Source organism: Indicator indicator, chromosome 3, assembly GCF_027791375.1.
Source record: "Indicator indicator isolate 239-I01 chromosome 3, UM_Iind_1.1, whole genome shotgun sequence".
NCBI lineage: Eukaryota > Metazoa > Chordata > Aves > Piciformes > Indicatoridae > Indicator > Indicator indicator.
In genome coordinates, this window is record NC_072012.1 from 21,202,788 (window position 1) to 21,216,667 (window position 13,880).

General features: G+C 38.2%; 1 protein-coding gene across 1 annotated transcript in view; it reads left to right on the forward strand.

Annotated features, from left to right (window-relative positions):
- The window catches only part of SEMA3C (semaphorin 3C), a 112,884-nt gene that overhangs the window by 70,329 nt on the left and 28,675 nt on the right, over positions 1–13,880 (forward strand). Inside the window, exons 4-9 of the mRNA XM_054399898.1 lie at positions 1,773–1,892; positions 5,520–5,610; positions 9,289–9,408; positions 9,895–10,037; positions 11,989–12,103; positions 12,623–12,692. Of these exons, the coding sequence (XP_054255873.1) occupies positions 1,773–1,892; positions 5,520–5,610; positions 9,289–9,408; positions 9,895–10,037; positions 11,989–12,103; positions 12,623–12,692 (659 nt within the window). The remainder of the gene's footprint in view (positions 1–1,772; positions 1,893–5,519; positions 5,611–9,288; positions 9,409–9,894; positions 10,038–11,988; positions 12,104–12,622; positions 12,693–13,880) is intronic.

A 13,880-nucleotide genomic window follows, 5' to 3' on the forward strand; every position in this document is an offset into this window, starting at 1 on the left:
GCTGAGCAGCTGATTGGGATGAGGATGCCCCGAACATGTCTTTCCATTACTCCCACAAAACAATGCCCAGCTAAGTATCTGAAAACAAGAGTTCAACAGTAGAGAGATGGGCAAAGACTCAGAGATCATAAAATGATTTTTCTGCCAGACAGGATTAAAATACAGGAATGCTGGTATTGAGCCACCTTGTCTTACTTGTCTGTAAATCATCAGAGAATAGGCATGAAGACACAGTTTGTGTCAGATGGTTACCTTAGAAGGTTGTCCCTAAAGAAACAAACCATTCACCTAAAAACACCTCTGTTCTTGCCATAGACCCTTTGCAAAGCTCATGGCATGATACTGAAGCAGAGTAGCAACTGCCATGTACCAGTACTGCTCCTTGTTTCCTGGTCCTCATCCTTTCATTATGAGTTTTCTCAGCACGAAATCCTTTATCTAGGAGTCTTCTAGAAAAGATCACTTTATTCTCTGGCATATATAAGGTAGTGCTACACCTTCACTTCTGCCCTTTCTCTAGCTGTAATGTGGGTTGGCAATACTACTAAGAAAAGCACAATTTTAATAGCAAGACATCTTGGAGCCAAACTAAGATAGCTGGATAGAAGAAAATGGAAACATTTGGGAATAACCCTCAGCTTTAGACAAACAATGTATTTTGACTGGGTTAAAGGATTTTTCTAATAGAGCTAACATTTAACTGAGGATATCTAATTTTCCTTCTAGAGAAACTCCATCTATGAACTTTGAGATACCTACAGTTTTATACCAGTTTTCAGATGCTGTAGTAGGGTACCAGCTCCTGCTGAATCAAAAATGTGCATTTAAATATAAATAAACTGTGCACTCTGCTAAACTGTTGACAGACAACACAGTTTCCGATCCTGTGCTCACAGAACACATGCAATACTCGTTGTCTTTGGTGAAGGTTTGGATGAATGAGTATGAAGACAATTCTGGAATCTCAGTAAGAAAAAAATACTCAGAAAAAAAAATGAGTTTTCAACCTAAAATGCATTAACACTTGATCATAGTCAAAAAAGGAAAGAGCAAGAGAAGAGAGATGTATGCTGGTATGAGAAAACTGTACATCTGATGGTGTTAAACTGTATGGTTCTTAACATTCCAGTTTAATTTTCGTGTTGATTTGAAGATGTTACTGTTGATCTTCAATATGAAGAAACAATTTGCTGCAGACTTCCTTTGTGTTGTTCAGAGTTTTAAAGTTTAGGGAAAACATTGCTTATGCAAATATTGAGATCTGAATTTTGGACTTTGCTTTTTATTTATTTTCACCTTCAGGACATGGTTTAATGGCCATGGTGGTCTTCGGTAATTACTTGGGCTTTATGTCATGGAGGTCTTTTCCAAATGGAGCAATTCTATGATGAAATAATTTGGGGGGGAAAAGAGACTGGTTTGGAGGTGTCCTTAAGGAAACTTTGTGTGAATACTTCTTATTTTCTGGCAGAGGCCCTGCTTCTTCCCACGCAAGGTACAGAGAAGCCTGTGGATGAAAACTACCTTGCTATGAGGAAACAGAAAAGTCATGTTCACTCCTTATAACTCCTCTACAGTGCCCTATCACTGCCCAGATCACACAAAATGGAATGAAAAGAGAAGTCTGCAGCTATTCAAACCCAAAGACTACTAAACTCAGTAGCTGCTTTCATTATCCTGTTAAGATTGTAAACCATGTCTATTCCCTAGAGTTACCAGCTCTAAAATAACACTTGCCAATGTGAAACGAGTTTTTTCTGTATTCCCTGCAGCATGGCTGTGGAAATTTTGTGCGAGTGATACAGTCATACAATCGCACACATCTGTATGTCTGTGGCAGCGGCGCCTTCAGCCCCGTGTGTGTCTATGTCAACAGAGGACGCAGGTCTGAAGTAAGTCTCCTTTCATTTTATCCACTTATTTTTGCATAACACTAGGAAGATGCACCGCAAAACTAAAAAAATTGAAAATTAAAAATGTAGTAGTGATCCTTGTTAGTTCTTTGACCCATGTTAAATAGAAAAAAAGGAAAGATCCGTAGTTTTCTGAGTGCAAAGCCACAAAGATGATGAAAGGAGTGGAACATCTCCCTTATGAGGAAAGGCTAAGGGATCTGGGTCTCTATAGCTTAGAGAAGAGGAGACTGAGGGTTGATCTCATCCGTGTTTATAAAGATGTGAAGGGCAAACATTGCGGGGACGGAGCCAGGCTCTTCTCAGTGATGGACAATGATAGGACAAGGGGCAATGTGTTCAAGGTGGAGCATAGGAGGTTCTACATGAACATAAGGAAAAAACGTTTCAGTGTGAGGGTGCCAGAGCACTGGAACAGGCTGCCCAGAGAGGTCGTGGAGTCTCGTTCACTGGAGACCTTCAAAACCTGCCTGAATGTGTTCCTGTGTGACCTGCTCTAAGTCATCCTGCTCTGACAGGGGGGTTGGACTGGATGATCTTTCAAGGTCCCTTCCAACCCCTAACGTTCTGTGATTCTGTGATTCCATGATTGTATTACCAGCTAGAAGCAAAGTAATGATCAAAAGCTATGCCTCAAATATGATGGTTGTCCAAAATTTCAGTCATACCAAATCCTAGGCTACATTTGATACTACCATTTCTTCAGCGTTGTCTGGTGAATTTATTCTTACTATTTTTTTTTTACAAATGCTGAGAAATACTTGAAAGGAAATACACAGTTAGATAAAACATAAACTATGTGGTCCACTTTTTATAACTTCCCTGTGTTACTGATTACTGGGAGAATCCCTTCCGTGGCCAAACTGCTCAGGTATTTGAAGGTGTGCTGGATTTCAGCTTAATACCTGCTTGACGATATTGCAGTACAGGTAACTTTCATATACTGCACAATTTGAGTCTGTTGGGAGGAAGTCAGTAAGTTTTTTCAGCACTGTGAGATCTTCCAGGATGTGAATCTTATCTCCAGGTAGCTCTCCAGTTTTTATATATTCCATTTCATTTGTATATTTCCAATCTACAAAGTACCAGATGTTTCATAAGTATGTTGTCCGAGTTTGCTGATTTGAAAGTGCAATGTTTGTTTATGTGCAAATGCAATAGGTAATAAATTAAGCAACCAGAAGGAGAAGGAAAAAGCACTTAAGCAAGACCCTAGCACCTCTGTAGCTTTTGGGTCAGATTCATGTCTGCAGGCACAGGGGTGTGCAGTATATTTTCCTGTACAATGTGGAATCAGATGTGTTGGGAAGGAAGATCAGAGCGTGCTACCTGGAGTTTTGCCATGTGAGAGCAGCTTTAAAAGCTGGGCTTGCTCCTTGATAAGACTCTGGGAAATTCATCACTGATTTCATTGGGAGTGGGATGGGAATTCTGGCCAACACCCAAAACTACTGCAGAGGTTGCTGAGGAGGTGATAAATCATTGTTTCTCCAGGTAGGTTTGCATGAGATGATGTCAGTGACTTTTGGTAAATAAGTAGGTTTATAGGCCTTAATTTAAAACTACAATCAAGCAGAAATATTTTAATAAGTAAACATATCCTTCTGGTTAATGGAGTCTGCATTACCTTATTTTGATGTCTTTTGAAACAAGGGTCAGCTTTCCTCAGCATCATCTTATTTGTTGACAAACTATTTAAAAAAGGGAAAGGGAACTAATTTGTCTCTAATTAATGCTATATTTTTTTATCAGCCTAAGTAGTAGCACTGTAATCCAGAGAACTCCGAATCTTATTATTTTAGAAGTTTTGTAAATGAGATTGGGAAGGAGAGGGGGAGGGCAGGAAATGACATCTCCAGATGATGCAAGATGTTAAATTTCTTAAGTCAAAAATAAATATACATGTTTTGGAGGAGCAAAACTGGCTTTACTTAGCCTGTCTGTATAGCTACATGCCTATGATCAATTGATTAAATAAACTCTGTTTCAGACGTCTGGAGTCTGTCAGACCCGTGACTATAGGCGTCTCACACTTAAAGCCATTACTGTACAGGCCAACAATAGCATAACAGTCTAAAACCAAGCATTTCCTTCTGAACTCATTGCATAGACCACCGCATGACTAATTAATAGAGCAGAATGAAGAACGATGTAGTCCTGATGGGACTAGTGAGAATTCATTGTTTTCACTGCTTTTATCATTCCACCTTTAATTTAGTACAGTTTTTTCTATGCACAGAAGACTGGGTTTGTATGTGCAAAGTAGATACTTTAGAAAGCACATCTGTTTTTCTCTAGAAGCTACAAAGCCTGGCAGCAAAAGTCATATCCAACAATCATAAGAACTGGGCCTGTTTTGCTCTTTTGTCTCCAGAATTCCACGTAACCTCACAAAACCAAGGCAGTTTCACTGGTGAGGCAGAATGTTGCCCTTTTCCCTGAAACAGAGGTTAAAAACATAATTAATTTTCTTGCTTGGCACACATGACACTTTGGTAATGATTCTTAGTCACCCAAATATATTTTAATGTCAAAGTAAATGCAAACAGAAGGAAGTGTAATCACTATGTGATTTAATTACAGACTAAAGAGTAGATTTAATATATATGAAAATCAACTGTAGCTCTGGAACTAGTTTAATAGTGCACTAATGGGCATTTTGATTTGGTAAGTAGTGGTATAATAATGTAGAAAATATGGAATAACATCAAGCTGCATATTAATCTAGAAGTAAAATGACTTTTAAAACCCAAACACAATCATATTAGAAACTTCATACTTCTTTAAAGAGTTTCTTTCTGAAACAATAGATAAACATAATGGATATGAAAAGTTCCTGCTTTAGTTGAGTGTTTCAGGTTGGTGGAGTCTCCAGTTTCCTGCCACCAAACAGGTGCTGAGTGATCTCTGTGACATCCCCATTGCCTTGTGATTTATATTAATTGTTAAAGGGACTACAAAGAGTTGCTGCCCTTAATTGAATATCTTAGATATCAGAGACCTTTATTTTAATTTTTGTTAGGCTATGTAAGAGATACTGATTTCATCTATCACTATAACATTGGAGCTCTGTGCATAATTCAAGAGATGGTACTGGGCGGGGGGGGATGTGACTTAGGGAATTTTGGAGATCTAATAGCTCAGTAAAGATCTAATGATTTATACTATCACCAAATGACAGTTGTCATAAAAGATTTTTATTTAATATATATTCTTGTTTTAAAAGATTTATTATAGTGCCTTAGACTAGTGTGTCACCATGTAGTCAGCAAATAAATGATAAATAACTTTAAAAACATGAAAGTAATCTCCACAGATGTTATTCCAGAGGTCAGTCAACCTCTCCAAAGTATATATGAGCTACAGAGAACTCTTTGTTTCAGTGTCTTGGATTTATAATTTGAGTCTTGAAAATAACTGGGTACCAATGAAAAAGTCAACTGAAAAGACGGTGACTTGCTGAAGAAGAAAGTTAAGCTGTGGATAGTACAGCAAAAGTGCCCAGCAGAGTTGAGCATTGCTAATGCTAGACACAGCCAAGCATAAAAATTGCTTTATATCTGACAGGTTTTGAAATTATAAGTGACACATGAATCTACATTGCAGGAACAAGTCTTCAAGATCGACTCCAAGTGTGAATCAGGAAAGGGACGCTGTTCTTTCAACCCTAACGTGAACACCGTGTCTGTTATGATCAGTAAGTAAAGACACCTCAAGTTACTTAGCTATAAATTCATATTCTATGTGGTGTGGTTGAGGCGTGCCTGAAATCAGCTGGATGCAGAATTCATCCCACAAGGCTGATGAGCACAAGGATTTGGTCTATCCTCATTTCAAGGTTTACATGAAGCTAAAAATGGGTGTACAAATGAAGCACAGACATAAGATGTCAGAAGGGAGAGATACAGAAAATAAAAGGTTGTCCTTTTTCCAGCTTACATGTTTTTCCCAGGATTAGTTTCAACTTTAAATTACCCTGTCTAGCATTTTATGTTTGAACAATTTCTGACCTTGTTCATCCTAGACAGCACTTCTGTCTCATTTAATCATTTGTAAAATCTCAGAGTATCTAGGGAAAGAAAGCCTGAAAACTTTGAATTTCATTTTTGTTGTCATCTCTGCTGTAGAGCTTACCAGCCATTGCAAGGCTCTTCATCCTTCAGTTGGCTTTGCACCCAGCCAATTTTGCAGTTTCCTTCTGTTTGAAAAGCCAGAAAATTATACATCTGATACACCTCAAATATTCTTGTGAATTGGTGTCTGTGAGATATACCCCATATAAAAATTGCTCCAATGCCTATTGCACACCCTAACTTAAAACTCATAAGGGCCATACATTTTGTGCAAAGTCATCACTAAAACATTTTTATTGCTGTATTTTAAAACCAGGAGACATGTTATATATACTTAATGTAACCAGACATTTTGCAGACTTCTAGTGGCAAAGTCTTGATTTTTCAACATGTGCCTACTCCTTGCTATATTTTTGGCTATGAAGGGAACAGCCATTGCAGAGATTCTTCAGGCTTTCTTAGCACATGAAAGTTAGTGCACGAAGGTACTGCATATTTCACTGAGAGTTTACAGAGGAACAATGTCTGGTGTTTATGCTATTCATATTCCACTGAAATAAATTTCCTTCCTTGGAAGTTTGAGTCTAATGGAGCTTAAGAGGAGTGTCATATAGTCTGTCCTACATGGCCTGTCCAGAATATAAATTGCTTCTTTTTATTAGTATTATTTTATTCTTTATAGCAAATCTATTTAGTACAAAAGGAGAATTTCATTCACAGATATGTGAACTAAAGCACCTTTAGAAGACAGGTAAATGGAACCTAGCTGCCTGTCTGAACCTTGGCTGCACTGTCATCTTTATCTGGTCAGTGTTTGCAGACGTCTACTGTGTAAACAAAATGTTTGTTCAGAGTCAATGACAGATTAATCCATTGTTACTCATTACTGATCTGGTATGATTAAGTGAATCAACTGTCACTGAAAATAAAGTTTCTTTTCCTTGTTCCTTCTGGATTTTATGAAACACCATTAAAGCACATTGTTTCTGAAATACATACAATAAGCAAATTTTTTTTCTACAAAAGATCTGTGGCAGTTTTGTTCATCTTAGAAGATTTTACATTCTCTTCCTCGATCTCAGGGAGGACTTTCCCTAGAGTCTGACCATTCATGACATGATTCACCTACAAAGTTTAAATTTTTCCACAAATATCACATTCTTTTTTAAGAGCCCCACAGATTATGTTTTTACTTTCTCTCTGTTACTACAAAGTCAAATCAGTTCAAAAATATGAAGCTTGAATGATTTTTTTAAGCTTGAGTTATAATGAGAGGACTTAGCCCATGTACTGGACTCTCCTTTGAGCATTCTTCTGCAGGAGGAATTCCTTCCCCTCACTTCGGAAAATGGGAAATACTGCCAGACTGGCTAACTCTTCCACAACAAAGGAACCATTTTCAAATATAGATGCAATTTCTTGACAGTTTTGGGCATCACCAGCCTGGAATACAGCAGCACAACTGATTCATGTTTCAGAGGAAAGTGATGCTATAAAAAGAAATTTGAACTCGGTACAATTTGTCTTTGTACAAAGACACTTTTGTATCAAAGCAATGAAAAATGTACTTTGAAGAAGCTTGACATAACTAATATGCAGGATGCATGTGTCTCTCCCTGCCAAGATTCTGAGATATTTATAAAAGCAGTCATACCTCATCAATTCAGTAATTCCCCCCAGTAAGCAGAGAAGTAATATGAACTAGTGCTATGCATCCAAGTGCTGTGCAGAACTTAAATCTTAACCAAAAGGAACCAGAGCTGACAGGTATCATCTGATACATGATTAGCAAGCGGACACTAGGAATGCTTAAAACATAACTAATGATATTGCTATATTAATGATTAATTGATAGATTAAAATTACGTCTGGTAGTCCTATTGTTAAATTGTGTCCATATATGTATAGGCATAGGACAGTACATAATGTTTAGTGATCTCTTTCAGCCAATTGATCTCATAACATGAATAAAGCTCTGATGGATTGAGGCAATGAGGCAAATATACAAAGTCAGTTATAAATCAACAGATACCTAACATTATTCTGTCAGTGCATACATACTCAAGCAGTAAATGCTTCACACACATGCAGTGAAAGCATTGTTTAAATCCCCTGTGTATGAATCTTGTCATTGCTGGGAGAAATGAGAGCAAAAGAGTTGCTGCTGGCCGCTCTGCAGGGTTTAGATTAGAGATCTAGACAGCAGCAGGACAAAATCTCCAGTTTTAATTCTCTCATGAGCCAATATTCTTCCATACTGATGCACACACAGTGCATAAAATAGCCTCAAGTGCTTCTGAACCTGTGACTCTTGCCAGCTTGACCACACTCTCTGGGTAGTCCAGAAATTCAGACAAAAACATCAATCAAAGGGCCCAGCTGTACTGGAATGTATTTGGCCACCACTCCCACTCTGAGAGAGTTTATTTTAGCTACTGTTTTCTTCTCTGGGGTTTCATTGTCATTAGTCAGTGGAAATTGCTTGTAATTCATGGAGTAGAAAATGATAGTATGTGTAATTATAATTATATACGTGTGTATTTATGCACGTGCACAGGCTCACACAAACACAGATAGACAACCTAACTGATGGTCTGAGTTTTCAGGCCCACACAGAAGTCCATAGTTCTGTTGATGTAAGAGATGCATGCCTAATTCTGTCCAAGACCCTATCCTTAGAACCAAGTACATAAAAGGCGACAGTTGTTGCTCCATATTGCTCTGTGTAAAGTTCAATAATACAATTGTCTGGTCTCTGCAATACTGAAGTCATCTTGAGGCTGCCTGGGGCAGCCTTGACAATACTGCTGGTAAAAAATGGTAATGTTCCATTGACTGCAATTGATGTTATGCCAGTTGACACTAGCAATAAATTCACCCCAGTCATTTTGTCTACTCCCATAACAAAAAAGCTTTTTGAAGTGTGTACTTAAAAAAATTGAATGTGATTCTCTTTGATAACACTAGGCTGAGTTTCCAGTGATCCTTAGCAATGAAAGTTGAGCAGCTAAACTTTTTTCTTATCAAAGAAAGGTTCACCACATATGCAGTTCTGTTGTTGCTTTTAATTATGCAATTCCTTAAAGTCTTTAAGAAAAATCTAATTATTCTTATGTATTTTAGATTTTGTCTTTGTAAATCACAGGGAAACCCTATTCCCATGACCCAATATTTATCTGTATAGACTCCTGTGTGAAGAAAGAGCTGACAAGTTTAAAGTAAAAATAGATCAGTAAAATAGAGATTTCCCAAAAGCAATAACAATGCATTTGGTTTTCCTCCTCCATTTCAATTCTCTGCAGATGAAGAGCTTTTTTCAGGCATGTATATTGATTTCATGGGGACAGATGCAGCCATTTTTCGGAGCCTGACCAGGAGGAATGCAGTGAGAACTGACCAACACAACTCCAAGTGGTTGAGTGGTGAGATGTCTTTGTTTTAACAAAGCTCCTAATGAATTTCACAGGAATTCTTCTTTGTTTTGTTTCAAATGAAGAGCTTGTCTTTTGAAGAGCTTTTCTCTGAAATTGTGATGTTGAACCGCAAAGTAATGTGTGTAAATACAAATTGTAAAGAATTCACTGTATGAGCCAGTCTCATAGGTTTCTCCACCTGATGGATTTCTTTGCAGTGGTCTAATACTACTGCTTCATTTGCATCACTTTGCTGAAAATATGCTGTCGGATAAAATGCAAAGAAACTTCAGGCTGCCAGCAAGAAGCCCTTTACCTGGTGATATTTGGAATATATCAGCATGAGGCTACAGCATAAAGCTTAACCTGCCACAGCAGTACCTCTTTATGCTTTATATAGCATTTCCTTGAAGCAGCCAGCAATTGTCAAATCATTAATTGTTTGTACTGATAAATCTTTTGGTTTCTTCTCTTTTGTACACTGTTTCATTTCAGAACCTATTTTTGTGGATGCTCATGTTATCCCAGATGGTACTGACCCAAATGATGCCAAAATCTACTTCTTCTTCAAAGAGAGACTCACAGACAACAGCGGCAGCACAAAGCAAATTCATTCAATGATTGCAAGAATATGCCCAGTAAGAACTATTTTGTTTTCCAGGCTGTTGAGACAAGCTGCTGGTGTGACATAAGAAGCTAAAAGACTAAATGATTGAAAAACCTTTGATTCATATTGGAAACAAATTTTCTATTTCAGCTTCCACATTCATAACTAGGAAGAGTTTACTTAGCACACAACTAGGTCTGAACATGTTATATCTCTCTGGCTATACGTATACTAATACAGAAATGCAGAGACTCAATCTTTTGCTGTATTTCTCTGACTCAGTCAAAAAGTTACCAGTGCTGAATTTCCAAATGTGCTGTCCTTTTAAAAATGAGTTACATGCCTTGGTTAGCAAAACTAAATTATAAGACAGTGAAGTCTTTCACACACACACCCACAAACACACTTTTTGGAAAATATCAGAGCCAAGCATTTAAACAGGTTAATTTAATTTTCAGATATTGCTTTTCCAATACTGTACTTTCTGAGTTCCTGCATTGATGTATGTATGAGCCTAACTTTAAAAATGTGCACAGGAAAATTAAATTTCGGCTTTGGGACTGCTCCTATGCAGTAATTAATTTATGATCACAATGTTCTTCAGTGTCTCTATTTCCTTTTTCAAGTGTGTAATCAACTATAGATGAAAACTGATTGAAGTAGCTATTAATATCTTTGGTGAAATGGATTTTTTTTTAATAAGAGTAAAATCATCAATGCACGGTTACTTCATTCCTTCTTCTAGAAAGGCTCAGGAAGATAATTGGAGTCATTTTTGTATTTGCTATCTTTAATCCGTTATTTCTTTAGAATTTCTTTAGAATTGTGATGTTGTACATGGGTGTGAGGGCATGTTTGGGATTGTGTTAATCTCCTTCTCTGGCAATATGAGACATGTGATCTCTTTTATAATCTCCACTTTCTTTATTTTCATGTGGGTGCCCAAAGGCCTTCTTGGGTGTTTTGCAAGACGTTTCACACTGTTATGGCTGTATTTGTTATTGTTACTGAAGCCATGTGATTTGTGAAAGGCCTCAGCCTGTTTAATCTTACACTGAAGTCAGTGGCAGAATCCCAAGGCCAATGAAAATAAATCTGAGTCAGTCATATTTGTAGGCTTGTACACCATCATATCTATATCTCAACACCTTTGAGACTGGCCAAGCATAGCAGTATAATCATGCCAAGAAAGACTCCCCTAAAGATCCCTTATAGGTCGCTGGTCAGATCACCATCAACAGGAGCACCAGTGAAACTTGTATAGTATTTCATCAAAATCACACTTGCCTAGCTTCTACGTTTCTACGTATTGCAATTTGGAAGACACTGTTCTTATCTAAGGTGTTCTCCATCAGAATGAGGCAGGAGGTATCTCCTATGTGCTGCACTATCTGGTTTAGCAGTTACAGTTTCCCCCTTGAAATGGAGAGAAATGGAATGATCATTGAGCTAGCTGTGACCAAGCTAGCCCTGGGCTAAGCTAGCAGGACTCTCAACAGTGCAAAATTAGCTTGCCCCAAGCTAGACATTAATTCTGAATTTAGTTGATAGCATCTACTTAATGGGCTAGCATGATTTACTGGGTCAGATGCAGCTATACTGCTGTCAGGACTAGAAGAAACATCTCCCTACAGGACTATCAGACCTTTTGGAGATAGAATGGACTCCTCCACACTAGGTGCCATTGAGTGATACAAACCTGCACAGTTCTTTGGAATCATACCCACACACACTGCTTCTGCACAAAATCAACAGCCTAAGCCTCCCAAGTCTGCTAGCCCAGCACAGAAATTCTGCATGGAAAACTATGTTGTTCTTTTTCCTGTGTCTGCAGTATTTAGGTCTATCTATTTTTGTATTGAACTTATCATGGTAATTTTCTAGAGGATGAGTCAAATCAACCTGAGGAAAATGTGGGAAAGCACAGTAAAAAAATTAAGCTGTATTGTAATTTTTTTTCTGAAAATAATGTTCCTTTCCAGAATGACACAGGTGGACAGCGTAGTCTCGTGAACAAGTGGACAACATTCTTGAAAGCAAGACTTGTGTGCTCAGTAATGGATGAAGATGGAACAGAAACATACTTTGATGAATTAGGTATGTCCAAAAAAAAAATCCCTTAAAAGTTTCATCTAAATATTGCATCCTATGCCTATTTAATTGCTGATGTTCATCCAGCTCCTTAGTCAAGACAGTGATATGTTAGTTATGTAGAATTTCATAACAAAATTCCACTCGCACAGGAAAAAAAAAAAATTCTTCATAAATCCCTCTGGGTAATGAATTTTGACTATATAAAGGAATTATATAAATAAAGAATTAATATTTGGAAGAGAATGGGTAAGTGGACACAGAGCCTTTGGAGCAAGTCCAGAGGAGGGCCACAAAGATGATCCAAGGGCTGGAACCCCTCTGCTGTGAGGATAGGCTGAGGAAGCTGGGGTTGTTCAGCCTGGAGAAGAGAAGACTCCAGGGGAACCTTAGAGCTGCCTTCCAACACCTGAAGGGATCCTACAGGAAGGCTGAAGAGAGGGGCTTTTCATAAGGGTAATAAATTGAACTAGAAAATCAAGTTGTTATTAATATTAAAATGTTTGTTTGTCTTCTTTCTTACAGAGGATGTGTTTCTTTTAGAGACAGATAACCCCAGAACAATGCTTGTGTATGGAATTTTTACAACATCAAGGTAAATGAAAATTGGAAAAAAGCCTTACCTTTCTGAACTGCCTAGTTTTCTGCAGGAAACTAAAACTGATGGTTTGGGTCAAGGCTGTTCTGTGCTTTTTTATATGTTTGCTCTGGATATCATTTGCAATCAGGAGTAACAGTAACATTCCTGTTGATATCCATGTTAGAGCTGTGCTGCTTGGAGCAAACTCTTGCATACTGTCAGCTGGCACTGGGAAAACATTTCTGCAGAGGGTCACTTGTTACCATTCAGAACTGAAAAACTGAATGACTTCAATATAGTGAACACATGTGGCAGCTGAGAGTGCTTAACACCTCCTGAAGGACATCCAGCACCCTGAAGGATCAAACTGGGAATTCTTACATGAATTCATACAAGTCATTTCCAGTCTCTCAACTGGCAGATGATTGCACAGATGGCAAATAACCCATGTCAGCTTCAGTTGGCTATGAAAAATAAGCTGGCATTTGATCACCTCCTTGCAGCTTTAAGCTCCCTGTTATCAATCAGTAGCATTCGTTTACTGCATAGTTTAGAAAGCATTCAGTAAGCTCCCGAGGGCAGTGGAAGTACGAGGTATGTCTTACCATGCTGAAACAAAGCTAGACTGACAAATGGACCAACACATTATGCTATAGAGTTATAGAATGGTTTGGTTTCCAGTGTTCCACCACCCTCATGGTCAAGAACTTGTTCCTAATATCCAATCTAAATCTCCTCTTCTCTCATCTTAAAACATTGCCCCTCATCCTATTACTGCCGACCTTTGGAAAGAGTCCTTCTGCATCCACCTTCTAGGCCCCCTCCAGGTACTGGAAGGCTGCTGTTAGGTCTCCCCAGAGCCTTCTCCAGGCTGAAGAACCCCAGCTCCTTCAGCCTGTCCTTGTAGCAGAGGTGTTCCAGCCCCCTGATCATTTTTGTGGCCCTCCTCTGGACCTGCTCCATCAGATCTGTGTTCTTCCTGTGTTGAGGGCTCCAGAGCTGGAAGCAGTACTCCAGGTGGGGTCTTACCAGAACCTTTTTCTCTTGTCCTCACCACACAGTGGTAGTATAAAAAGTAAAAATAGCTGCCATTTATTGATTCCTGCCATGCTATCCTGTATTATTTAGCTGGTTTTACTTTCTAATAGGTTTTCTGCTTTTTTGAAAAATTCATTTATTTTATTTTATCAACTTAGCATGTTT